This window comes from Chenopodium quinoa, unplaced genomic scaffold, assembly GCF_001683475.1.
Source record: "Chenopodium quinoa cultivar QQ74 unplaced genomic scaffold, ASM168347v1, whole genome shotgun sequence".
Taxonomy (NCBI): Eukaryota; Viridiplantae; Streptophyta; class Magnoliopsida; order Caryophyllales; family Amaranthaceae; genus Chenopodium; species Chenopodium quinoa.
In genome coordinates this window covers 1704664-1730243 of record NW_018744745.1, presented here as the reverse complement: position 1 = coordinate 1730243, position 25580 = coordinate 1704664, and the positions used below count along the sequence as shown (strand labels likewise).

The 25580-nt window shown below is 35.8% G+C and overlaps 4 protein-coding genes across 4 annotated transcripts; 2 read left to right on the top strand and 2 right to left on the bottom strand.

Annotated features, from left to right (window-relative positions):
* The first annotated feature begins 4707 nt into the window (after window positions 1–4707).
* On the top strand, window positions 4708–5684 carry LOC110703697. Its single transcript, XM_021881488.1, has 2 exons — window positions 4708–5221; window positions 5473–5684. The coding sequence occupies exons 1-2, from the start codon at window positions 4708–4710 to the stop codon at window positions 5682–5684; spliced, it is 726 nt and encodes a 241-aa protein (XP_021737180.1).
* Window positions 5685–7589: 1905 nt separating this feature from the next.
* Window positions 7590–14505, bottom strand: LOC110703646 (probable alpha-amylase 2). The gene is made up of 9 exons (XM_021881436.1): window positions 14323–14505; window positions 13990–14216; window positions 13138–13283; window positions 12904–13016; window positions 11177–11265; window positions 10801–10923; window positions 8610–8645; window positions 8104–8202; window positions 7590–8017 (listed from the first exon to the last, which is right to left on the bottom strand). Exons 1-9 carry the CDS (start codon window positions 14393–14395, stop codon window positions 7820–7822), a joined length of 1104 nt encoding a protein of 367 aa, XP_021737128.1. The 5' UTR covers window positions 14396–14505; the 3' UTR covers window positions 7590–7819.
* Window positions 14506–17975: 3470 nt separating this feature from the next.
* LOC110703696 lies at window positions 17976–18806 on the top strand. The gene is made up of 2 exons (XM_021881487.1): window positions 17976–18449; window positions 18675–18806. The coding sequence occupies exons 1-2, from the start codon at window positions 17976–17978 to the stop codon at window positions 18804–18806; spliced, it is 606 nt and encodes a 201-aa protein (XP_021737179.1).
* Window positions 18807–18829: 23 nt separating this feature from the next.
* On the bottom strand, window positions 18830–22378 carry LOC110703695. Its single transcript, XM_021881485.1, has 5 exons — window positions 21731–22378; window positions 20437–21675; window positions 20202–20345; window positions 19149–20030; window positions 18830–19057 (listed from the first exon to the last, which is right to left on the bottom strand). Exons 1-5 carry the CDS (start codon window positions 22376–22378, stop codon window positions 18830–18832), a joined length of 3141 nt encoding a protein of 1046 aa, XP_021737177.1.
* Between the last annotated feature and the right edge of the window lie 3202 nt (window positions 22379–25580).

Here is a 25580-nt window from a genome sequence, read left to right as displayed (position 1 = left end):
CAGGTTTATACCTCTTAGAATTTTAAAAAAATTCCCCAGTGGAGTCGCGAGCCTGTGGTACCCATTTTCTGACTAATTAAAACTAGAAGTCAAAATCCCACGTAAGTCGATAATTTGACTAAAAAAAAAAATAAAAATTAGAGTCGCCACTCTATTTTTGCCCGAATAGAGACGGTCTTTTGTTTATGATCGTTTTCAAATAGAAAACGACATTGACTCCATTAGATGAGGCACTATATAAGTATAGTCTTAGGAAAATCAAAAATCTAGGTACGGGGTATAAGTTAGGAAGATCGAACGTTTAGAACTCGTCTCTTCCTTTGTTCTAACGAACAGGCTCTTACTAATACGTTGTTAATTGGTTATGATTATTCACATACTTTTCCTTAAACTAATGCATAAAAACATGAAGATTTCCACATTGTCAATCACACTCAAATGTAAAATAAAAGTGAATTAAACCTTACGATATATGGTGGGTTTGAGCATTAAAGTTGCACTACGTACCATTCATTGTGGGATTTGAATCCACTACCGGATCAAAACCCTACGTAGTTCTTACGAACGTCCATTTATACATGGTCAAAATTTCATACGAGATTTCAAGAAAGTTTATATTATTTATTTTAGGAGAGGTGGTCGATCCATATAGGGTCATTTGAATGAGGTTGAGCAATCTTGCTTTTAAGGTGGAGGTCAATTTATCAAGGTTGAGGAAGTCACTAGAATCAGCGACACCATAGGAGTTTCTTTGAGGAGAATGATTTTGTTTGTAAAATGCGTTTCAATTAACGACTTTATTTAGGGTTGAACAACTTCCAGAAAGAGATTGTGTGGGCTTATTTGAGTGTGCTAAAAAAGGAATTTTATTTGGTATGAATTTGAGAAGAATATGAAGGAAATGTGTTTAGATTGTATGAAATTGACTTACGCAGAATGGACATTCTATATGGCTTAAATCTAAATGATAGGTAGTATATGTGAAAACCTTAATCATGTTAGATTAAGTAAGCGATCTATCAGAGATAATAAAACTTTAAAAGCATAATTCTCTGCGGCAAATAGATCATCTTATAACCTATCATGATTGAATATTCAACTTTACCCTCTTATTTAAATATAAGCCATAAACCATAACTCGAAAGATTTATTTTATTAATGAAATGATACAAGCATGCAAGGCCAGATTTTGCTTAATTAAAAGTTAGTTGTCTCTTTATTAAGAAATGCATAAGGAAATTTTGCTCTTCCGAACGATGATGGAATTAAAACTTAAACAAGATTTATTTAAAAATTATAAGACATTCTATTCCAAACTAAATGAATTATTTATAATGCTCCTTTCATATAGCCATAGAATGAAGAAGACTTTTTTTTTTTTAAATAAAAAAAGTGCTAGTCTTAAAGTGATACAAATGTGTCTCTTTTTTGGATTAATATCAACTTGAGGCATGAGTAATTTATAACTTCCTCAAATGACTAAAAAAAAAAACCAGAGGTATACATGATAGGGTGACACAAATTATATAATAATGTTCATTCCATTTTTCCTTAAAAAGCTTAAGGGTTTAAAGTGTCTCTAATATTTCGGACACCATAACTCATGTTCTAACAGTCGGATTTGACCAATATCTAGCTGTTGAAATGAAAGATAATGATTTTTCTTTAAAAAACACTCCGGTTTGGGACGTTCATGGGGAATTGGGTGATAATGGTCAAAGTATTTCGAAATTGGCATGATCCTTTTAATGGTATGTTAAGGACAAGCGTATAAATTCTCTGTAGAAAATTCCCCCTTTTTAGAAGTCATTTGATATGCCAAATAAAAAGAGTATGCTTGGTTGGGGAAAACAGCCTCAAATCAGTTTATCATTTTGATACCTTGTTTTGTAAAAATCATAAAAAATAGAGTATTTACCCTATGGGAACGTGTGACCCCAAACTACAAAGCTTAAGGGATCTTATTTTTAGATATTCAATTAAAATTTTATTATTAAAAAAAGATATAGTTCGAAAATTGGCAAATAGATAAACCTGTAGTAAGAAATTTGTGGTGTTACTATGTCTTCATGTCTGATTTTTTGTGAGTTGTTTAAAATTTATTTTTATAAAATTCCAAGTCTCATACACTCCTAAATACATAAGCTTACTGTAAAAAATTTACTTTTTAATTTTATGATGAAAAACGATTTTTTACATAATAAAAAAAAAGTAGTCGAAAATGCTATCTTGCTAGAATTCCATCATTCATTCTTTGGAGCTTCCTTATGCATTTTGTACAATTATCATTGCTTCCATTTCATACTCTATATAAGGATGATACATACAAGAAAAAAATCAAACAAACCATATATACTCACTTTCAAACTCGCTTGCGGTCGTTCAAATTCTACTTGGTTTCCAAATTAGGAAACCGACACGTATAGTGCCCTAGGAGGTTATGGAACACACAAAAGTAGAAAAGTTAGTAAAAGTATGTAAAAAATAATATGAAATCACAAATGAAATGAAAGAAGATATTACCTTTGGCTTTGAGTAGCTATCTTGAGGAATTAGTCAAGGTAGTGTCAAAATGATCGATTTAATTTTTTTTTTAGGCCAAGTCCTTCTACAATTTTTTTTATATTCTTTTTTTTTTTTACTGAAAATAAAAATTTTGATTACCTTTTTTTTTTTTTTTGTTTTTATCTAATTATAGTGCTGAAATAATTTAAACTTCTTTTATGAGTTTTTTTTTAGCTCCTTTCTTAACTATTCTCTTCGATATTTTTCCCCCCCTTTCGTGAAGAGTGGGGTGGTATATATATGGGAGCAAATGGGAGCTAAAATATAAAATACAGAGAATATACTTTTATACGAAATAAATATGTACGAATACAAGAGTTAGGTAGAAATTATAACCAAAAATCGTCTTAATGAGGTAGAGGACAAATAGAATAGCCTACTACTTTATGTAAAACTTAATTACTATTGACTGAACAAAATACAATATTATTAATGACTAAAAATAATTAAAAGTACTAATATAATTTGAATACAATGGTTAATTGGTACTACTTTCCTTTGAAGAGTGTACTTACTCTTCGTATATTAAACTTACCATAGCAAAATACGACTATTACACCACCTACTTATCAGAAAATAACAAGAAAAAAAAGTTGTTTGCCATTGATTGTGGATAGTCATATCACCTAATCGTTTGGGAAGAAACACAGCTCAGTGATACAACGTATTGTCATGTCACACCATTTTCTGATTCTCGTTGTTAAATTACAACCATGGCTTACCATTTTCTTTTTCTGTAGAGATTTGACATATCAAATGAGTGGTAATGGCAGGGGTATCTTTGCTTGGAGCCACTCTTTTACTGTCAAATATTGTCGTCATTGCAATAACCCGGAAGAGAAATAGCATGCATACTTACACTTGTTATTTCTGAGTGTGTGAAACAGAGAAAAGATGACTCATGAAGGTAAGTGGTAATGGTGTTTTGGTGGGAAGTTGAATAGGAAGGAAGAAGATGAAATATAAGGTAGTAGCATTACGTTATTAACAAAGTGAAATCTAACAAAAATGCATTTTATGAGTGAAAAAAAAAAATTAAATTACACCATAAAAAAATAAAAATGATAAGTTGGGGAGGGGGGGAAACCGTGACTTTGTTAGCATTGGTAATAGCTTAGTGTAATGCATGCATGCTTTGCATTCTTTTACATAAACAAAATATGCTAATTTGTCCTTTATGATTTGTATTTTTCCTTTTTTTTTTTAAATAATAAAATTATAAAGGAACAAAAGCCATGAATATGTCAATGGGTTAGGCATATCGTGAAACAAAATCCAACAACAATGTAACAATTATTTACATAACATATGATGAACCCACTTATAATATAAAAATAGTAGAATAATTATAATAACAATAGGATAAAAAAGAATCAGTAGTACTAAAAATTTATTAGGGGTTAGAAAGTAATACTTTAGAAATGGTCACGGTTTTAAAAATGTACAGACTAAAGGGTCAAAATTTGATACTATTGACCAGGATATGTCAAACGACATGATTATTATATATGTCACTGGTAACAACATTGTTTTTATTTTATGTTATTTTTAAAAGATACACTTACTACTATTATTAGACTAAACGATTATACAATTGGGATACGACAAAAATACGGATAAGATTTATCCCTTATAAAAGGGAGATTTCCCTTATCCGAAATCACCCTTTACTCAAAAAACACACCCCTTGCCTATTCCTCTTCGGTTTCCATGGCTCCCGGCAACCAAAATCGACAAGCTCCATCTCCGTTCGACGAGAATTTTCGAGTGCTAAATTTATATTTAGCTTTGATCATGGCGTTAGTGGTGCTACTAATGGCGTTAATGATTTTCATAATCATGAATAAATGACGACTTGAAGTTCCCGGTACGGAGTGTACAAGGTTCGAGTTATGCTTCGAATTAATCTCGTATTTTGTTCGTAAATTAGGAGTACATTTGTAAGAGTTTTGTATACTCCAAAATTATAAATAAACACTACTTGAATTTGTCTCTTATGTCTAATTATTGCGGTTGTCGTTAGCAAAATCAGATCTTATTATTATAATTATGAAGTAACACAAAATTTATTAGTGAATTGAAAGTAAAAAAAAAATATGGAAAATAGGGGATCAAAATTTGGTGTCTACAGGTTTTAATAACATGTCATCCGAGGAAACCTCCAACTCTTCTAATTCTTCATCCAGTTCAGAAAATAGCCAAACACAACGATATGAAAGACGAAGGCAAGCCAATCGTCTTGTTAATCGAATGATGGATGAAGTTTTTATGTCCAATCCAATTGAAGTATATCAAATGTTAAATCAAGTTCCAAGGGCACCAAGGATCCCCATTCCAAGGGATCATGAGGATGGACACAATCGTTTTTGGAATGACTACTTTGCTGACCATCCTGTGTTTCCCCCACAGTTATTTCGTCGAAGATTTCGCATGAACAAACATATATTTCTCCGAATAAAGAAAACTTTAGAAGAACTTCATCCCTTCTTTCAACAAAGACAAGATGCTACAGGAAGATTTGGTGCCTCCGGATTACAAAAATGCACAACTGCTATGAGGCTAATAGCTTATGGCACCTCTGCTGATTCTGTAAATGGATACATTCGAATTAGTGCATCTCTTGCAAGAGATTCACTACAACATTTTGTGGAAGGAAGTATCTCTTACTTTATTGATGAATACCTTAGAAATCCCAATGAAGAAGATCTGGTAAGACACTAAGAATTGGTGAATGTCGAGGATTTCTAGGCATGCTAGGTTCTATTGATTGCATGCATTGGCGGTGGAAAAATTGTCCACTTCGATTAAAAGGTATGTTTTTTGGAAGACCAGGTAAGCCCACATTAATATTGGAAGCTGTGGCATCATATGATCCTTGGATCTGACATGCTTTTTTTGGGACACCAGGTAGTCGTAATGATATTAACGTTCTTGATAGATCCCCTTTGTTTAACGATGTTTTTGAAGGTCGTGCACCTTCTATTAACTATGTTGTGAATGACCATCAATATAATATGGGGTATTATCTCATTGATGGTATATATCCTAAATGGGTAGCATTTATTCCTACAATATCACTACCACAAAATGAAAAAGAAGGTCTTTTTGCCAAATTATAAGAAGCTAGACGAAAGGATGTTGAGCGTGCTTTTGGAGTATTACAAGCTCGTTTTGCAATAATACGGAATCCTGCGCTAGCTCGTGACGCATCAATGTTAGGAAAAATAATGATAGCATGTATCATTATGCACAATATGATCGTTGAGGACGAAAGAGATACGTATAAATCGTATTACGATTCAAATGAATATGATCAAGCTACAAACGCGTCTTCAAGTAATAAAAACACTAAAGAGCCTTTTCAGTTCGAAAATAGCAACAACCGAATTGCAAGTTTGGAAATTTATATGTCTAATAGAGTTCGTGTTCATGATAAAGTTATGCATAAAGCCTTGAAGAAAGACTTAGTTGAGCATATGTGGCTCAAATTCGGTGTTAACAGTAGGCAAAATGATTTGCATTAATAGTTGTATAATTGTAACATTAAATTATTGTATTTGTACTCAAGCATGGTTCGTTTTCATCTTTTAAAGATTGTTGTCATTTGATAGAATATGTATTATTTTTATTATTATTGAATTTAGTAAAGTTGCAATTATTGTGTATTTTTTAATTATTATGTATTTCTTAATTAACGACTAATTACTTACTAATTAAATAATATAATGCATCAATTTTAAACATAAGTCATTTTATTTAATTAATGTATGCTAATAACAATTATTAGTTTTAATTGATTATTACCAAGTGCATTAGTTATATATGATAGGATTTAATAGAGATATTGTGTGGTGGGGTTGGATAAAAGTAGGAGAGAGAAAATGTATAACAAAAAAAATGTGGTTAACTATTGGGAGACATTGGTTATTAAATGAGTATAAGAGTGGTTATAAGTGAGGTGGAAGATGTAGTAATTAATAAAATAAGCAATAACCACAATGGTTGTGGGCAACCATTGTGTTTGCTCTAAGGTCATGGTCATGGACATGACCTGACAATGCTTTTCTGTCTCTTAAAATAATATATTTATTTTTATTTTTTTAATATTCTTTTACAATCTCTCCCCTCATGCCCAGTCTTTTTGGGCAACGGATGACAATGCTTAAGGCAATTGATGACTTTGCTCTTACCTTTGAATATTTTTTTCCCGTTTGTTTATAAGGAGAGGACTTCCTAAGAATTATCAAATTAGTTGTGTGGTTGAGGTTTAGATTGGTTATGAACGGGTCAAATCATGTCAAAAGATAATATTAGGTCAATATTTTCATTATTTTAATCAATTTAGATCGATAAATACATGAATTCAAGAGCAACCAAGTCGCTTATCATTTTGGGTAGGAGTTGATTCGATTCTAGTCATGTTTGGTCAAGTCAATTTGGGGTTGAGTTGAGTTGGTTTGAGATTGGCAATAAGGTAAATTTTGAGTTTTGATCTTGTTGCATCTTCATAAAATTAGTTTATGGATTTCTTTTTGATGGGTAGAATAAAATATTTATATTGAAACATTCGGTTGTAAAGTTTTTACTTTTCATTACTAGTAGGTAGTTTTGTTTTATTGTAGAGTTCCCACCAAAGCGTATGATCTTCATATTTATGTATGTCTTCAAAATTACTAGCAAAAATCCATCAACAATGTATATTGAGTTAAATATTAACATGCACAACTAGAACGCATAGGGACCCAAAAATATTTAAGGGCAATTGATTTACTTCCCTTCCCTTTACTCTCACTCTATCTCTCTCAAGTCTCGACTTCTTTCTCTCTCTGTGATGAAACCACCATTCACTTCCTTTTCGCCACCACTACAACTTTCTTAGAAAGTCATCTCATCCAACACCTCCTCTCTTTACCTAGTTTTCTCCCTCTGTGTCAAAGGAGTGATGAAAATTTGGGACAAAAAAAAAAAAAAAAAAAAAAAAAAAAAAAACTAATATGTGAAATATTTTAGCAAATTGCATAAAAGTTGAATCATTAGAATCAATTTTTCTATATGAAGAGAATATATGAAATGAACATTAAGTTTTAATAAATGGTAAATGAGCAACATATCTTTATATTAGAAGTTAAAATGTACTCGTTATTCATTTTGATCTACCAACTTGCTTACTTGTCAAATGGTTATTTGAGTAAGCTTAAAGGTGAGATTGATTTAAGGTGTTCAAAAGGTAAAATTATTCATGTTGATTATCCAGTTAGTTTTCCTTGTGCCACACAGCATATCTATGACCAGATGTTGCCAGTATCCACTCTTTGCCTTCTGGAGACCATGAACCGTCTCCAATCTTCATGCTTATCTTATCCCCTATGATGGCAGAGTAGAGATTTGGTTGAGCTTCAAGTATCCTAATAGAAGACCTACTATGTATATCTTGTTGCTTTCGAATGTTGATCTGTACAAGCAGATTCATAATGTTACACGTGAATAAATAATTTCCCCAAATACAATGTTCAAACCGGCTGAAAAGTAGCATCATACCAGCTTCACAATTTGGTCATGGTATGAGGTGTCCCAGTCATAGAAATGGTCATAGAACACAGACGGTATCCCCGGATGTGTGAGGATATATACATAGCCCTGTAGCAAATTACAAGGTGTTAAAAAAACTACATAAATTCCGTAATGAATTTTCTCAGAATATTGAAATGGCAGTCCTCAACGAAGTATCTTAATCAGAATCAGTAGTTGAATAGCACCATGGTGAACAAATGTAGGCAAGACAAGATGAAAATGAAACGCATAGCAAAGTTCTGTTTTGGTTTAAGATAATTAACATGCATAAATTTCATGCATCAACACAAGGCATACTATTAAATCCATTATGCCCTTTGCTTGAGCCAAAATTTTGAAGAGGTGAATGTTCAAATGGGCAGCCCAAATTATGATACAAGGGGAAAAAATCAGACCAGACTCTATGGCAAATTGGCAATCCAAAAAGTATTAGCTGCATTTGCTGGACTAGATAAAGAAAATAAGATGGATACCTCCATAATGTGATCTTCTGGGAAGGGCCAGTGAGCCTGCAGCAGGAAATTGTGAATGCAAGTAAGGGGAAAAACAAAATAGTTTAACAGAGTAAGATTTTCTTTTTGATAACCAAAATAGTCTAATACTCTATGGAAATATAGTATTAAACTATTATCTGATTTCTACAAATGAGTAAATATTTTGTACTTCATTAACAGAAGCTTTATCAGAAAGCAAGAGAAAAACATAATGAATAGGTTTTGGTCATAAAGGCACCAGCAAGTTGATATATACGGGTAAGAGAGGTCAGCTGAACTCCAATACTTAAATTTATGTTTTAAAGGACTCTGACCCGAAAATTCCTAGTATGCTCCTCTGAAAAGAAATTGCTGAAAGTATGCACAAATTGCCTGTTATGGACCCAATTGAGGGTACGGATCAACCCATCAAAGTGTATACACGGAGGCCCAAGCCAAGAGGAAGAAGCAACAGTCAACAGGAGGAAACAATCCACACTAACGGTCAGCAAGGAGGGTCAATGAAAGGGACACCAGGATGAGTCAAACACAACAAAGGGCAAGAGACAAAACTTATTAAGAAGGCATTAAGGAAAGCAAGCAACTAAGGGGCCGTTTGGTTCGCACGGGATAATCGGAATGGAATGAACAAAGGGAAAGAGAAGGAATGAAATGAAAATACCTAAAATTTGGGGTGTTGTTAGTTTTAAAAACAAAGGGAATGAGACCCAACAGTCCCACCACCACACCACCACCACACAACCACCAGTAACATTCATTCTCCAACGTTCCCACCACCAAACCAGTCGCCGCACCTCCCTCACCCTTCGCCTCCCTTCTCCGGCCATCCCCGCCCCTCGCAAAACCTTCCACAGCCCCGAAAAAACCCTAGATCGACGAGGGGTTTAGGAAGTGGCGAAGGAATGTTTTTGCGGGGAAGGGGACAAGCGGTGAGGGTCGGGGAAGGGTCGGCAAGGGTCGGCGAGGGTGGTGGGAGGGCTGGACGGCGGTTTTACGGGGATAGGGAGGGGTTTTGCGTGGGCTGTGGGATGTTTTGCAGGGGAGGGGAAGGCGGCGAGGGTCGGGGGAGGGGCGGCGGTAGTCGGGGGAGGGGCGGCGGTGGTCGGGTGGGCTGGTTTCCGGTGGTGTTGGTAGGTGTGAAGGTGGTGATGTGGTGGTGTGAAGGTGGGTAGGGAATGGGAATGGAAATACCTAGGGGGGGTGGGGAATGAAGTTAGAGGGATTTGGGGGAATGAAAGAAAGTACTTAACAAACAACAACAAAGGGAATCGGGGTGATTGATTCTCATTCCCTTTCCTGAATACCCCCAACCAAACGGCCCCTAAGTGTCAACCTTGTCTTAATTGGTTTTGCTATTTTGGTTAATGGTCACATGTGTTCATTTTAAGTCATTGTTGTCTTAGATAGATTGAGTATAAGTAGGAGGTGAATGTATTAGTGAAGGCATCGAGAAATTGAGTTAGAACCCCTTGAGAGTAGTAGCCTAAAGCTACCATGAGATTGATAGACTCAAGCTATTAATTATTCTTGTAACCTTGTCAACTTTCCACTTAATTAATCAATCAAAGTACTCAAGCTTTCCCTTAATTGTGTTTAATTAGTGTCATTTCAATTACAAGAAACTGGTACATCACATTGCCTAGTAGCAGGACCAGATATATAAAGGGAGCACAGGTTTATTCATACATAATTTATTAAGTTCCTAGAATACAAGACACATATATTCAACCTCTTTACTAAGGCTTAGTCCAATTTGTAATCTTCACTCTATCGCCCCCCCCCCCAACCCTCTCTCCCATAATTAGCTTCCCACTGGCGAAACTACTTAAAAGTCAAAGTTGCAACTATCTTTGTTTCCAAAAGGAAATACTGTTCACAATATATGCTTATGTGTACTCTTAGTTCCCAGCACAAACAGAGTATTCTAAATGGAAAAGAAAATCAAGCAAAAACTACTCGAGTTAGATAGACTATAAATTCAACTTAAGTAAACATTGATGATATATGTTCAAATAAAAAATTCTTCATAATCGTATGAATCTTATTTTCTGGCATGTCCTTCACAAATTATTCTATCAATGGTCCTACTTCAAGTAAGCAACAAGCATGACTTACTTTTCAGACTTGCATAAACATTTGACTTATTGTTACATCACTATCAGTGGAGTACCTGCGTTGAGCCAGTGTCATGGTTATCAAGAAATGTAACAGCTCTTGAAGGCCACAAACCCAATACACCAGGTGGCTTCCCCTGGGAATCTCGAAGGCGAGAGTATTCTCCCTTAACAGCTTCCTATTATTCAAAATAAATAGGATTCAGCTTCCTTAATTGCGTCAAAGTACACAAAGGAATTTTTTTACACAAGGCAGAAATAAGGTGTAATGATCTAAATGTTGGTATGATTTTGTCAATTTACTATGATAGCAGGCAAGATAAATGACAAACTAGATTTTGATGTCTAGGTCTTCCCTCAGAAAGAGACATGCCTAGCTGTTCAGCATTAAGGAAATACAAAAACACGGAATACAAAAGACTTTGTCTACACCTGCAAAATTCCTTTTGTTGTGAAGTCAAACGCAGTGGCAAGTTGTCCTGTAGCATCAATCCAATTGATGATTCGTTGTCTATGACTGTCTGTAGAAATAAGAAAATGAAGATGCTGAAATAATCCTCAAGGAAATGTAGCATGAAGCTATTTTAGAATAATAGTGACTACTTGAAGATCTCTTGGGCAACATAAACTCTCAAAGGCACAAATTTGTACATGCCAAGTGACACTGCACTGAAATGAGAGAGATGCTCTCTCCCAAGAAACTAATAGTAAATTCATTCTGTAGTAATGTCACTAATTGTTGCTGGATTTGGCATACAAGAAACTCCAGCTAGGATTTTGCAAGGAATCAATATTAGGGGAAGGGTATGTTAGTCATAGCCTATTAGTAGTAGCTTGGGGAATAAGTTAGAGTTTGTTATGAGAGTTTTTCTATAAATAGGCCTCATTAGGAGGAATAATCATCATGTTGAATATTGTTGAGGTTATGTTATTGGGAGAGAGTGAGCCTCTCGAAAGCTCATATTAGGAGAGAATCCACCTCTCAAAAGTGGAATTATCCTTCTATTAGTGTAATTCACCTATTATCAATATAATCATCATTATTCTTCCCTAATTTCTGCCATATTTAGAGCTGTAATCTGGTCAGAAACCATGCTAATTCCTGCAGATTTCTAACTCAGAATCTGTTAAGCTTCCCACTCTTTCATCTTCATGCGTTATGTGTCTGATTTTTCTAAAATGCTGTCCTATGTGGGAAATCATCTAACATGCCTAGTTCTTGTCTCCTTAAGATTAATATGATGTGCATATTGACCATTAATATCAAAAAATGCTCAATACAGTACATCTGTGACATAAAATGGCAGAGGCCAACCAAACATGTCAACTTCTGTTATACTTCAATATCAATATCTACATGTCTTCCTAGAGCTGAAGATTATTCAAGCTTTATTCAATATAAAGTTATAAATTATAACATAATTAATGTTTTGGGAAATCAGCGCGTTTTGATTAATCAACACAACTCGTTAGTTCTTTTGTAAGGCATTCCAGTAGGCATAAGCAAGCAGTTAGAACTGTTTGCTGAATCTGGGAAGGACACTTTTCCCATCAAAAACTAGTTTGGCAGTGAGGCAAGTAGAGGTGACTATTTATACACATAGTATATGCATGTGTCTTCAATGTCTTTCTTATCGCTAGAAGGTTCAATTCCCAATACTTTGTACAAAGCTTCCATTAGGAAGACAACAATCAGGGTAACACTTCTTGCATTTTCCTGTCTTCAGAATTCCTATTTGTAAGTCAAAACATTTATGTTTCGGCAATTGACTGGGTTCCTGAATTACCTGAATGAATTTTCACTGCTAATTGGTAGCTTCTGTCCTATAAGATGGTCCTTCCGACATGAGTTAAGGTTTTGTATCTTAAGACTCATATGTCTTCTCACTTGCAACTTCCACTTACTACAGCTACACACCAATTTTTTTTTCTTCTTCCATAGTTCCATATATTATTGTCGTGGAGTTATTTTTTTTTTCTTTCACTATTTTTCAATATAGTCCACAGAATCTTCCCAGCATTATAGATAAATAGCTTTTTTTATAACAAAAATCACATAACAATATAGTCACAGTAATATAGATAATTATGATGCTAGAGCTCTTCTAATAGTCCTGCAAATTAGAGTTTATTTATATAGAGATTCAACATATATGTACCTTGGTCGTAGGCCAAATGACCATTATGGTAATCACAAGAATCCCAGTATTCTCCAACACAGAACACTGGTTTTGCACCTTCAATGTACTCCTTCACATATTTTGCTGCATAACTAAGTAATCAGCCAACATTAGAAAATGTTTGCTAATTTTGTTGACAAAAAAAAAAAAAAAAAAAAAAAAAAAAAAAAAAAGTGACAGATAAATGTGTACAGTTCCAAGATGACTAGTTACCCTCTTGCAAAATCAAAGCGGAAATCTTGGAAGCCAACCTTGTTTCGCAGCCACCTCAGCCATTCTGTAATATCTTTTCTCACAAAGGGCTGTGTATGATCAATGTTTGGAACACCATCAAAATTGTCACCAGTACTTTGATTGCCCTGAAATTAGACATGTGAAATCAGTGCTTAATGTAACAGCATATCTGAATTCAACATCAAAAGAACTGTGGCATAGTTTAGACCAAAAATTTAACAGTATATTTGACTTTCTTTTCTTTCATTAAGAGTAAACCAGCCCAAGAGCTATATAAATTAGAACAATTTGGCAAAGATTGGTTCATCCTTTATGATATTCATTGATGCATGATTTGGAGAAACAATAGCCTAGGCCATGATCAATTCTTCTATCCACCATATAAGCAGGTCAGGTGAACCATAACTACACCATCGCTTATAGAATGAAAACTCTATCATTAGCAATTCATGTATTTTCAAACCGACCTCACTAGCAAGACACCTTCATTTAATTACAAAATCCAGTCAAATTTGATTAACTTTTCCTCAATTGTTTTTTATTAGCCTGGGACGCATACTGGAGGGTTGTCATGATTCTTACAAAGGGGAAAGCTTGTTGCTTGTAAAAGTAGTCTCTCTTATTTGAAAGTAGGATATTTCTTTTCTAATTCAATGATGAGGTCTAACTATGAAAGTTCTCTTAAATCTTAACCAAGCTGTAATAGAAACATGCACTACATAAAATGCAAATTTCCATCCAGCAAAACAACTGTTCTTAAAGTGTGCAGCACAAAGGAGTACGAGGTTTCATAGCAAATCTACAGGAGCAATTGACTTAAGGATAAATTACCAAACCACCAGTACATGATGTAACAGCATGTTCATCCCATGCTAATGAAATTCCATCATAGCGGTTGTACATCCCCCCATGGCCCTTGGTAGTCCCAACACGATGATTGATTACTATGTCAGCCATGGATCTGACTTTGTACTGCTCCATTTTCTGTAGCAAAGCTTTCAGTAGGTTCTCAGAACCATATGCAGAATTTAGCGAATAGAGATTCTGTGGAAGGTAACCTACAGATAGAAGAATAATTGCAGATGGATACACAAGCAATAAAAAAATTTACAGCATGGATACGTGGAATATTATATATTGATGGCCAGTTTCATATCCTCTCACCTTCAGGAGACAAAGATTGAGATGCAGGTGGCAACCATACAGATGTGAACCTAGATTTAGCTATATCAGGCATCTTTTCCTCTAAGTTCCTCCACCAGTCTAATTTGTGAGACTCCCAATTGAAAGCCTGTCAACCATATAATAAATCAACGACAACAAAAAGATTATTAACATCCATAAGCATCGAATGGGTAAAGGACAAATTACTTTAAAGGTTTTTGACATGGGAATTGGCCATTTGCTCTTATGAGTACTTTCTCTAGTCAAAGATAAGAACGGGTCACAGGAATTGACCACTTGCTCTTTTGAGTGCTTCCTCTAGTCATCAAAGTGAGAAATTTCCAAATGACTGACTTTCTTATATTTGAAGCTTAAAATTTGCATGAATTTAGCAAACCAATGTTGACAGTCAGATTTTCTTAACTAGAATAAACAAACGTAAAGGGGCTCTAGTCAGTTTTTGAGAAAATTTGTGATCACTTAAAGATATGTACAACTAGCTGCCTACCTTAAGTTTTATAATTGTGATCAAGGGAGTACAATGTAGAAATGGAAAGAAGCAGAAAACATCTTCCTCTTGTAAAATAGCAAGAGAGAATAGTGGAAGTACCTGAAGAAGAATTTCTCTTCCTTTTCTGATTGCTGCACCTGCAAAATGAACAAATGTGACGTAGTTCAGAACCAACACCATTTAACTTGGAAGAACGTAGGATGTTAGTCAACTCGTAACTATAGCAAGATGCATTGCAGTAACTATTCGTCACAAACTCACAATAACATCACTAGTGTTTCATTGCAGCTAGTTCATAAAGGAGTTTAATCTAGTATAAAAAAGCTAAATATGAAAACGACAACGGAGATTCCAATCAGCTTTGACAAGCAACTTTCTCTGCCAGAAAAAGTTCATTCTTCATGGATAATGAGATCAAGGGACTACGTTTGGTAATTACAATGTTAAATTGTGACTCGAAATCTAGTAGGGCTGACTTTGAATGCTTATATCTCTCAAACTACAACTGATTTTGAGGTGATTAAAGTTGGAGGTGATAGCTTGGTTCAAGAGCTTTCCAACGACAGGTCATATGCCCAATTCCGATAAGAAACGAGAAACCTATGACCGTTTTACAAAAATCTGACGAAGTTGGAAATTTGCAACGAGGCTGCGAGCTATAGCTCTATGCGAGTGAGCTATAACTCGGCCCTATGAGGACTTGCGGCAGGCATGAGCTAGCTGCCGAGCTATAGCTCGGTAGTTAGGTTATTCTAAGATAATTTATGGAATATTTCCTAAAATTATATCTTTTCTATGACGGCTATTTGAGTATACTTGGGGAACAATGTTAGGGTTTTATTAGGGTTTCCTTGTGCTATAAAAGGACCCTTTAGTTGATCAATTAGATCATACCTTTTGAGCCATTAGATTTAGGACTCCTTGCATTATTCTCTTGTTTCTTTCTCCATTATAGTGAAGAAGCTCTCGAATCCCCCACCCGTGGATGTAGGTCTATTTTGACCGAACCACGTAAATCCTTGTGTTCTTTGTTTATCTTCTTTATTGCTTTTCTCGTTCTTAATTTCATTGGCTTGTTCTGCGTTAATCAAACACAATTACACCCTAATTTCCTAACATACAATGATATATTGCTCATAAAAGGATGGATACATCCACATTTCTAAGTGTAGTAGATGAAACTTCTAGGAAGGACCTCATACAAATAACTCTGTGGACATCGAAATTTTATCAATTTATAGTTGTCAAATTTATGTGGTCAAATTTATGTAATAAGGAGATAATGTTACAAAAAAAAAAAAAAAATGGAACAAAAGTGATAATATCTTCAAGATCTCAGAAAAAATATGATAAACATATAATTCTCTAACTTAGGACTCCCTACATAAACAGGGTTGTTTCTAGGGTTTAAGAGGCTGAGATGGAATAAGTCACAATAACCCATCTCCTCCCTAATATCAAACATTGTAGATATAATCGGAATAAGTAGATAAGACCCCAATAAATCAAGCCCTTGAAGAGAGGAATCAAGATATCAATAAGAGTTGTAACCCAAAAATCATCAATAAAAATACTGTTTCCGTTATTTTCTTGCCTCTTTATTTGTACATTGCAGGTTTGAATCTTTATTTGTACAATCACAACAGAAGAAGCCTGATTCCATTTTGGAGTCTATACTAAAAAGAATTGAAAACGGAAGTCCGTCTAAGGGTGATGGTATCTAGTTCTGGTGCTTAGCAAGTGGAGTTGTACAGCCAGGAAAAGGCAAATTTCATAGTGTCATATCAAACAGTATTGTTTTTACACTGTCCTGGAGAAATATTACATTCTAACTCGAGCAATGTAACCATCACTACTCGTCTACTCGCAGCATGCAAGTGATTTTACAACTGGAAACAAAAATTAATAATAATAAAGACAATCATTGTTCATACCAATATTAATCTGCTCAGTATTTTCATCAGAGTCCTGCATATTACCAATATCAGTCTGCTCAATATTTTCATCAGAGTCCTGCAAATTGGTAAGAATAAAAAAATATAAGATGACAGATTGACAGGCACTGAATGTAGCAATGCTCGATACTCGATATTACAAACAACAGGAAAAAGAGTACAGGATGAGACATACTTGTACACAACTCATGCTGGATTAACAAATAAGACCCAAAATTTCGGGTTGCTGAAACGAAACAGGCCAAGTTATCAACCAGTAATCCTGTAAGCAGTCATACAAAAAGATAATGAATTTCACATAAAAATGGACAACAAAAAACAGCAAAAAAATCTACTTATAGCAGATTAAGTAAAGGAAAATAGTTAAATTTGATTCAAGAAATTGGGTATGTAAAACTTTCAACTTGCAGACATCCTAAAGTTAAATGAGCAGAGACAAATGTAGCAATTCACCTTGTTAGTATTAAATTGTGCAGGAAATTTTATAACTAATCATATAATTCAAGCATTTGAAGATTTAATAAAAATGCAGGAAATCTTATCACTAATCATATAATTCAAGCATGATAATTTAATAAAAATATGGCTAAATTAGAAAAAAAACACCTGTTAAAAGACCTAATTTTGTTTTGAACACCTTAAGATTTCGAAGTTTAATTATAACACCTGTTAAAAAATAAAAATTTTGCTTTCACCACCTAAATTGGAACAACGTTAGAGGATCTGTTAGCTGGGCCCACAATAACGGCTATTTTTTCCAAACTGCTTTATATAGTTACGACATCCTTCACTAATGTAGAATTGATGAGCTGATTACACAAAATTGCTTCACATTTTGCGAATTCTGACTAACAAATTGGCGAAATTGTTTGATTTTACCATCATTGTTTGGGGGACGTAGATATCAAATCAGGTAATTGCGTCAATAGCACTTTAGAAACCCTAATTTATCTTTCAAAAATAAGGCGTAAATTAATCTATATGTTGTTGACTTAAATGCATAATTCAGGTCGTATCTGGCAATAGTCATGTAATTCGTAAATAGTTAGGGTTCATTGTGTGTTAATTGTGCTGTAATTTGCGAGAAAATGAAATTAGGGTTCATTGTAGAAATAATTTGGGGGTTTTGATTTGTAGGAGTGATTGTTTAATTCCCTTGGTTTAATTGTATTTTTTTCATAGTACGAATGGTTTTGCTTATTATGGATGGCAAATTGGTGCAGGAAATGTCTTCTACAAGTTTCTCACCTTCAAAGGAGAAGAAGTGCAAATGTGGTGTTCCCTTTGCAAAGCTTACCAGTTGGACAAGGGAGAACCCTGGTCGTAAGTTCAGAACATGCAAGTTCTACGATCCTGTAACTGAGAGCAAAGGTTGTAAAGCATTTGAATGGGTGGATGAACAAGATGGGACAGCCTGGCAAACAGAGGTGATCAACAATTTGTTGTTAGATAAGAAACTGTTGAAGGGGGAAATTAGTGATTACAAGAGGGAAGTTGATGATCTTGGTGGACAGTTGAGGTGTTTGCTGAATGAAGTGGACAGGTTGAAAATGAAATGCAAGGCTTTAAACTCTGACAGGAACAAGATGAACAGAGAGATGCATGGAAGGAATGCTAGATCGGATCACTCTGTTCTTAGTCTTGCTGTTGGGATTAGTTTGGTCATATTAGTGATCCTTCTTATTAGGGGGTTTGTAATGCATTAAGTATAACTTGTAATGCTAGTAATTGCATGAAACAGTAATATGGTAATGTAATGATTTATAAGTGGCAGTGAACCACTATTGCAAGCAAAATAATGTACACAATTATGAAAGCAATGAATTAAGTAAGTACCTAAGTAGTTGATATTGCATTTAAGTTGTTGATCAAATTTGTTGTTGCAGTGCCTAACAAAATTGGCTGGTAAAGCCTTAAAGCAAAGTATTATTTTAACAAAACAGGATCCTTGTCCTAAACCCAAAAGTAAAGCTACAAATATTGCAACTGATTGTTCAGAAAATACAACCAACAACTAAAGTTCAGAAAAACAATTCAAACATCATTGTGTCAGCCCTCCTTTTCTGGAAGTCAGCAGCTTAGCCCTCCTTGTCTGCACTCCAGTAGCATTGGGTTCAGGTTGGCTGGAAGAGGGGGTGGTGTGATGCTTGGCTTGTGGCTGCCCTTGTTGACTGTGTGAACCTTTCCTCTTACTCAATGGTTCACAGCCAGGTTGCTCTTGGGGAAAAGTCCTATTCCCAATGCTGTTTGGACCAGCCCCTATTGCACTCTGTTTATTAAACACAAATACCAATAAACAAGTATCAACATCCAATTTCATCACAAATTTTAAAAGAAAAGTTACAAATCCAACAGCATACCTTCTTAGCAGCTTTGATCTCCCTCTTCTTCCTTTGCTCAACTACCCAAGGTGAATTTAAAGGAGGTCTTCCTGCAGTTCTCTGCTCAGTTGGTTCAGGTTCATGTGGGCCCTTGCAAGTCTTGGGATAGTGGCCAAATCCACCACAAATCCTACACTGACTTTTCCTCCTCTTTCTTCCCTGCTCCCCTCCTGTTGCAGATGTTCCCTCCCCAGGTTCCAGCTTCCTCTTCTTCTGTTTAGGTCTTCCAGGCTGCTGTTTGAATGCTGGTGGATGAGGCTCTCTCATGTTCACTCTCTCCCAATGCTTTGGGCCTGGCATAGGTTGAATTGTAGGCTCATATGCTGCTCTGTAAGTGTCCATAGTGTAATAGGGGTGGACAAACTGCTCAGCATCAACCCTCTGATCCATTATGCATGCAAATGCATGAATACATGGGATGCCTGTTAATTGCCAGTGATTGCAGGAACAAGACCAATTTGGCAAGTCAACTAGAACCTGGTCATCATTCAGCTGCACTTCATAAGTGTCATCCCTGGCAGCTTCAATTATGCAATTCCTAGCCACATAGCTCATCCTCTGAAATAGCTTATGCACATATGGAGTGATCTTGGTTGTGATTTCCTTGGAGTCCTCCCACTTCTCATTATTTCTCCTCATCATGTACCTCCTCATCCATTCCATTTGGGTGAGGATAGGTTTGTCTCTTGCATCTCTGATAACAGAGTTGAAAGTCTCACACATGTTGTTTAGTAACATGTTGGACCTGCAACTGTCACTGAATGCATGTCTGCACCAGTGATGAGTGGGGATGTTCTCCAAATAATTGTAAGCATCCTCATCAAGCTCCCTAATCTGTTGCATGGCTATCTGAAACTCAACCTACAACCACAACAGGAACATTATCATGAAAGAATAACATACACAGCTGTTGTTGCTCTTATTTTGCTTTTATACACAACAGGAACATTATTACATGAAGTAGGTACATGAACAGGAACAATATCATGCATTTACTTATTCAAAATAATTTAAGGTCACCTAGAGACTTACAAATGTTGTTGCTCTTGCAGCACTCCAAAAGAGCTCTTTGAAAACTGATCCAGTGAACTTCAACTTGAAATTTGCCCAAATGTGCCTAACACAGAACCTAGTCTCTGCATTAGGCACAACTTCAGACAGAGCTTCAACCAGTCCCTATTTAACATATCAACAATTACTTGTCACACTTCAAACAATAAAGAACAGGACAGAAAATAAGACTACAATAATCAAAACAAAATATTACCTTCTGCCTGTCTGACATGAAGGTGAAGCCTGCCCCATCTGCACTTCCAATGCATTGCATCAAGGATTCCAGAAACCATACCCAAGTCTCCCTGTTTTCAACCTCACAAGTTGCCCAAGCAATGGGGTAAATGCTGTTGTTCCCATCCTTGGAGACTGCAACTAAAATCTGGCCTGGATAACCTCCTTTCAAGTGGCAACCATCTACCCCTATAATTGGCCTACAACCCTTCAAGAACCCATCCTTCAAAGGCCTTAAACAAATAAACATCCTCATAAACAAGGGAGGCTCAGGCTTTTCAATGCCATCAATCACAACATTACAACTAGACCCAGGGTTGTATTTCAGTACAACCTTCCCATAATCCCATACCCTAGCATATTGCTCTCTTGCTGAACCAAAAATGATCAACTTAGCTCTACATCTTGCCATCCAAGCCCTGTAGTAGGTCACCTCTACCCCCAAGTCATGAAGCACCCTATCCTTGATTTGCTTAACCTTCCATGATGGGTTAGTTCTGAACTCCTCAAGATACCTCTCAGCAATGAACTCTGCTGTGACCTTCTTGTTCTCCCTGCTTCTCACACATTTATGCTCCAACTTCATGGTTTTTATTTGCCAAGTCTGTTGTCTTTTTAACTTAGTAGCATGGATCTTGAAACTACACTTCACTCCACCCCTGCATATACACAAAGGCATCCTACTTGTCTTTGTGTCAAACTTGCACCCACACCTATTCCTACACTGAATAGTAATCCTAGTACTATCATTGTGTAAAAAATAGTACTCATACCTATTCTGTATGGCATGCACTCTTAAAGCTTTCCTCAACACTGTAGCATTGCTAAACCTAAGCCTATGAACAAGTACAACAGGCTTTGAGAAGTCAGATTTGTCATTAAACCATGGACTTTTGTCCTCTTCATCAAATGAACCATCCAAGCTCCTTAGGTCATCTGATTCTCCCTCAATTTCTTCTTGTAGTTGTACCTCATTCACATCCAAATTATCTGTCAACCTTGCCTTTGGATCCTTGGAAACCCCCTCATCATGTACATCAAACTGCTTCCCAAGACTTCTTGTTACCTTAGCTAAAATTTCTTCAGAATTCTGCACAAACCACCTCTCATCCCCACTGTCATACTCCTCCTCTCCAGGCTCCCAAGTTATGTCAATCTCACTCCCATCACTTGAAGAAAAATCATCTTCCCTCCCAGTCTCACTGCCCTCACTACTATCCTAAAAAATCAATCCTTTGCCTACAGATTTTTTTTCCCTTTCCCTTATCCAACACCTTCACACTGCCAGAACCCCTTTCAAGCTTAGCTTTACCCTTTTGTTTCCCCTTACTCAACAACTTCCCTTTACCAGGAACCCCCTTAATCTCAGCAGAAACCCCTTCAACCCTTTCTATCCCCTGTCTAGATCTAGGTTTAGGAGATTCTTCACCCTCCCTCACCTTAGGCTCATTTTTGTTAATTCTTGGGCTCTTCCTAACTACAGCAGGCTTACCTGAACTTTTCTTCCCCTTTCTCTCAGCCTTTACTGGAGTGGACTGGGCCTGGATCTCATGTATGGGCCTTAATGTTTCATTAGCAGTCACAAATACTTCAACATACCCTTCCCCATTCACTGTCTCCAGCAGCCCCTTCACTTCCTCTTCATTTACTAACTCCCTTCTCCCTGTGTTAAAGGTCCTACCTCTTTCTTTATACCAAAGTCTGTAGTTAGGTGGGACATGGACATTAAAGTTCACAAACCCATGCACAGCAGCTACCCTCAAATAATGCAAATCTATCTTATCCACTACCACATCCCTCCTCCAATAACATAACCCACCACACCAACAAAGCAAATGCTTTGATTTTGACACTTGTTTAGTAACAAAAGCACCCCCTACTCTAAATAATATATCAATTAATCCATCTTCGTTGTCGGCCATTTTTCTACCTAATAAACAAATGCATAGCAAATCAATAAAACCCAACATAGCTAACCTCATTACACAGTCAACCGCAATACTTTAATCAACAAAATCAAACATATTTAAACCAACACAATGACAAACCAGTCAACAGTCAATAAAATCAATGATTTAAACTAAATAATTCACACATTACACCAAATCATACTTAATTTAATCAAATTCAACTTTAATTACAAATTAACCCATTTTACTGTTCTTAGGGTTCCTAATTTTTTTTCCCAAATTACCCTACTACACCCACACAAATGGCATAATGCAGCACACAGTACTTGTTGAAAACTACTTTAAAGGGTTCGAAAGGTACCTATATTGGAATCTTACTCCTGTTGCTGTCAGAATCCACGAAAAAGTCCAAGCTTTTTGGATGTTGGAAATGGCTGACGGAATCTCGCTGATTTGTTTCGCTCCAATATTGACACCTCCTCTTCCAACTCAATTTCTCAATCACAACAATCAGTATAGGGTTTGAATGTTCGCAGTAATTTTGGTTGTTCAAGATTTGCAGACGAAATTCAATGAAGCAAAATTAGTTGGGTGGTAATAAATGACAGAGAAGATAAATTCGAATTGAAGGGGATGGAATTTGGAGGGTAAACGACTATGTGGGCCCCACCAAAAATTTCCGTCACAGTTTCTGTTATCTGGTGGTGAAAGCAAAATTTTTATTTTTTAACAGGTGTTATAATTAAACTTTGAAATCTTAAGGTGTTAAAAACAAAATTAGGTCTTTTAACAGGTGTTATTTTCTAATTTAGCCTAAAAATATCAATGTTACCTAATTCGACAGTATGAAAAAGGGTACACAATTCGCAATAAACTGAAGAATTGGGAATTTACTCAAAGAGGTATTTCATCGAACATTTGGTGGGCAACATAATTCATATTCACAATTTTGATGATAAAAATGAAAATCAGAGAAATTGGGTTTGGTGATGTTGATATTTGATTGTGGTAAAATTTGAAATTTAGATTGAAGTTGATTGATTAGAAAGTAGTGAATTGTAAATACTAGTACATTTGTTTATTTGTTCGTTGTTTTGGGGAGCTAAAACATTTGGGTGTTGCCTGGAAATAAGAATTCCCATAATTCTGGCAGCATCGGAGATAGGATTTATGTTTTCTATGGAATCCGCAAGTGTGCCAAATTCAATGATTGATCTGATATACTCTTTATTTAGGAGAAATTCTCATCCTCAACTAAGATAAAAAAAAAATAATAATAATAAAATAAAATAAAATTAATATTTCTGAAATCAATAAAGAGTGTGTAGTACATGTGGGCCTCATGAGTCACTAAAGCACATTTAAAAAGTTTGAGGTGAGGATGAACAATTTTCCTAATTTAAAACTCATTTTTTTAGTGTGAGGATGAACAATTTTCCTAAATTAATGACGGGGAGAATATCTTCCCCAAAATTTTTTCACCAAAATTTTTCCCCAAAATCTCATTAAAATTTTCCCTCCCATTTTTGTACACCAAACAATAATTGCTTAATTTTTTTCCCCATTTTTGTTCCACAATAATAATCGTAATTGCAATTTTATTCCCCATTTACACTGATTCCTACGCTGCAATTGAATTAAGAGAAGATCGAAATTTTCCCAAATTTAATAATTGAAGCTTAGACCTGATTGCTGGGAGTTAAGGTGGGGAGTGAGGTTGGACCTGATCTGCAGCTGAAAGAGACGAGTTGGTGGAGAGCTTGGACCTGATTAAGAGACGAGTTGGTGGCGAGCTTAGTAGCCTTAGTAGGGAGTGAAGTATAAGAGTGGGTACTCAATTTTGACAAAAGTTACAAATAAGGTACTCAACTTTCAAAAGTGGAAAATTGGGTACTTAACTTTGGGAGAGTACTAATCGGAGGGAATATTCCGGCGAGTAACTTGTTGTATCCGGTTTCAACCGGTTTAGCATTTTTTTTTTTTTTTTTATTTTTTTTTGTAAATTTTGAAAAACAGAGTAATGATGACATTCGTTGGTAAATGTGCGAAGATGCTTTCTCTTGTATCAAAGCTGAGGAACTTGTGGCGGGAAACTATTCTTCACGAAGCTTCTTTGGCAAGCTTCCCAAGATTACCCCTCCCTCCTTATTTCAGACAAGCTTTTGTCTCCCTTTTCCCTATAAAAGCAAGTAGAAAGGGGGGGGGGGGACCTTCATCATTTACTCCATTAAAAGAAGTCCAAAAGAAGAAAGTTGCAATTTTTAGGAGCGAATGACTTGGCCAGCCGTTGATCTCGCTGAAGAACGAACGAGATAGGAAACTTGCAAAAAGAACCTCTGGAGAAGGTATATTCTCATTCTTTGTCTTTATGTTATTGAATTTGGTACTTGTTGGTTGTATTGTTGCTCTTAAAAGTGAATGTTTGTCTTTTTCGCATGAATAACATATGTTTTTTGTTGCTTATTTTGTTGTAAAGTGTGACTTAGCTTAAACAAAGATTAGAATATTGATTACAGTGTTGAATTTGTTATTAAAAAATGGAGAAAGTAAGGTTTGTGGGTTGTATGTTGAAGAGAGGCTTAGTTTAAGTACACCTCAGTAACTTTTGGTAAAAAAAATGTTGGACTTTAGGTATGGACGCCCTTGCTGATGCACACCCTCTCTTCAGCCAGCAGGATGTGTTGGTGACACACATCTTCAACCGCCTGCTCTAGGAGGACCAGGAAAGTGTGGAGAGGACCTGCAAGAAGTGGCGGGTCTGGTGGCGCCTTCGTCACATGGCCTTCATCTACCCTTTCCCATGGCCCTAGGGCTTCAATTCAGGATTGGAACCTCCACGATGTGTTGTTCAATGATGGCGCGACCTCCATGCGTGGGTTAACAAGGACATGACCGTCTACTTTGACGGGTTCCCACTCTTGTTCAAGGAGGAGTAGTTGCAAGAGGGCGGGGGTGTCTTAGGTGCAGCATGTTAACGCTTTTTTGGGGGATGCTGCTTGTATAAGCTTTTATGTGTTTTTTTTTTTCTGATGTAAGAAAAATTAACTTTGTTCTGATGTAGTGGTTTTAGATGTTTCTTCTGTCATGGCATATGTAGGTTTTTGTGGATGAAGTAGGTTTTTGTGACAAGTTATAAGATGTTGCTTGACACTATGCCATGACAGAGGAGTAATATTGCTAATTGTAGGATGTAGGTGAGCCTACCTTTTGTATG

What these genes read in the sequence shown, in the direction of transcription:
- LOC110703697 (XM_021881488.1), top strand. Translation starts at nt 4,708, where the DNA reads ATGTCATCCGAGGAAACCTCCAACTCTTCTAATTCTTCATCCAGTTCA. An exon ending in ACAACATTTTGTGGAAGGAA is followed by an intron (nt 5,222 to 5,472) that starts GTATCTCTTACT and finishes TTGGGACACCAG; the next exon opens with GTAGTCGTAATGATATTAAC.
- LOC110703646 (XM_021881436.1), bottom strand. Translation starts at nt 14,395, where the DNA reads ATGCCTGATATAGCTAAATCTAGGTTCACATCTGTATGGTTGCCACCT. An exon ending in CAACAAAAGGAATTTTGCAG is followed by an intron (nt 10,924 to 11,176) that starts GTGTAGACAAAG and finishes TTTGAATAATAG; the next exon opens with GAAGCTGTTAAGGGAGAATA. An exon ending in ATGACACTGGCTCAACGCAG is followed by an intron (nt 8,646 to 10,800) that starts GTACTCCACTGA and finishes TTCCTGCTGCAG; the next exon opens with GCTCACTGGCCCTTCCCAGA.
- LOC110703696 (XM_021881487.1), top strand. Translation starts at nt 17,976, where the DNA reads ATGGTTTTGCTTATTATGGATGGCAAATTGGTGCAGGAAATGTCTTCT. An exon ending in TTGCTGTTGGGATTAGTTTG is followed by an intron (nt 18,450 to 18,674) that starts GTCATATTAGTG and finishes TTGTTGTTGCAG; the next exon opens with TGCCTAACAAAATTGGCTGG.
- LOC110703695 (XM_021881485.1), bottom strand. Translation starts at nt 22,378, where the DNA reads ATGGCCGACAACGAAGATGGATTAATTGATATATTATTTAGAGTAGGG. An exon ending in GGGGTTCTGGCAGTGTGAAG is followed by an intron (nt 21,676 to 21,730) that starts GTGTTGGATAAG and finishes TTGATTTTTTAG; the next exon opens with GATAGTAGTGAGGGCAGTGA. An exon ending in CTGCAAGAGCAACAACATTT is followed by an intron (nt 20,031 to 20,201) that starts GTAAGTCTCTAG and finishes TTGTGGTTGTAG; the next exon opens with GTTGAGTTTCAGATAGCCAT.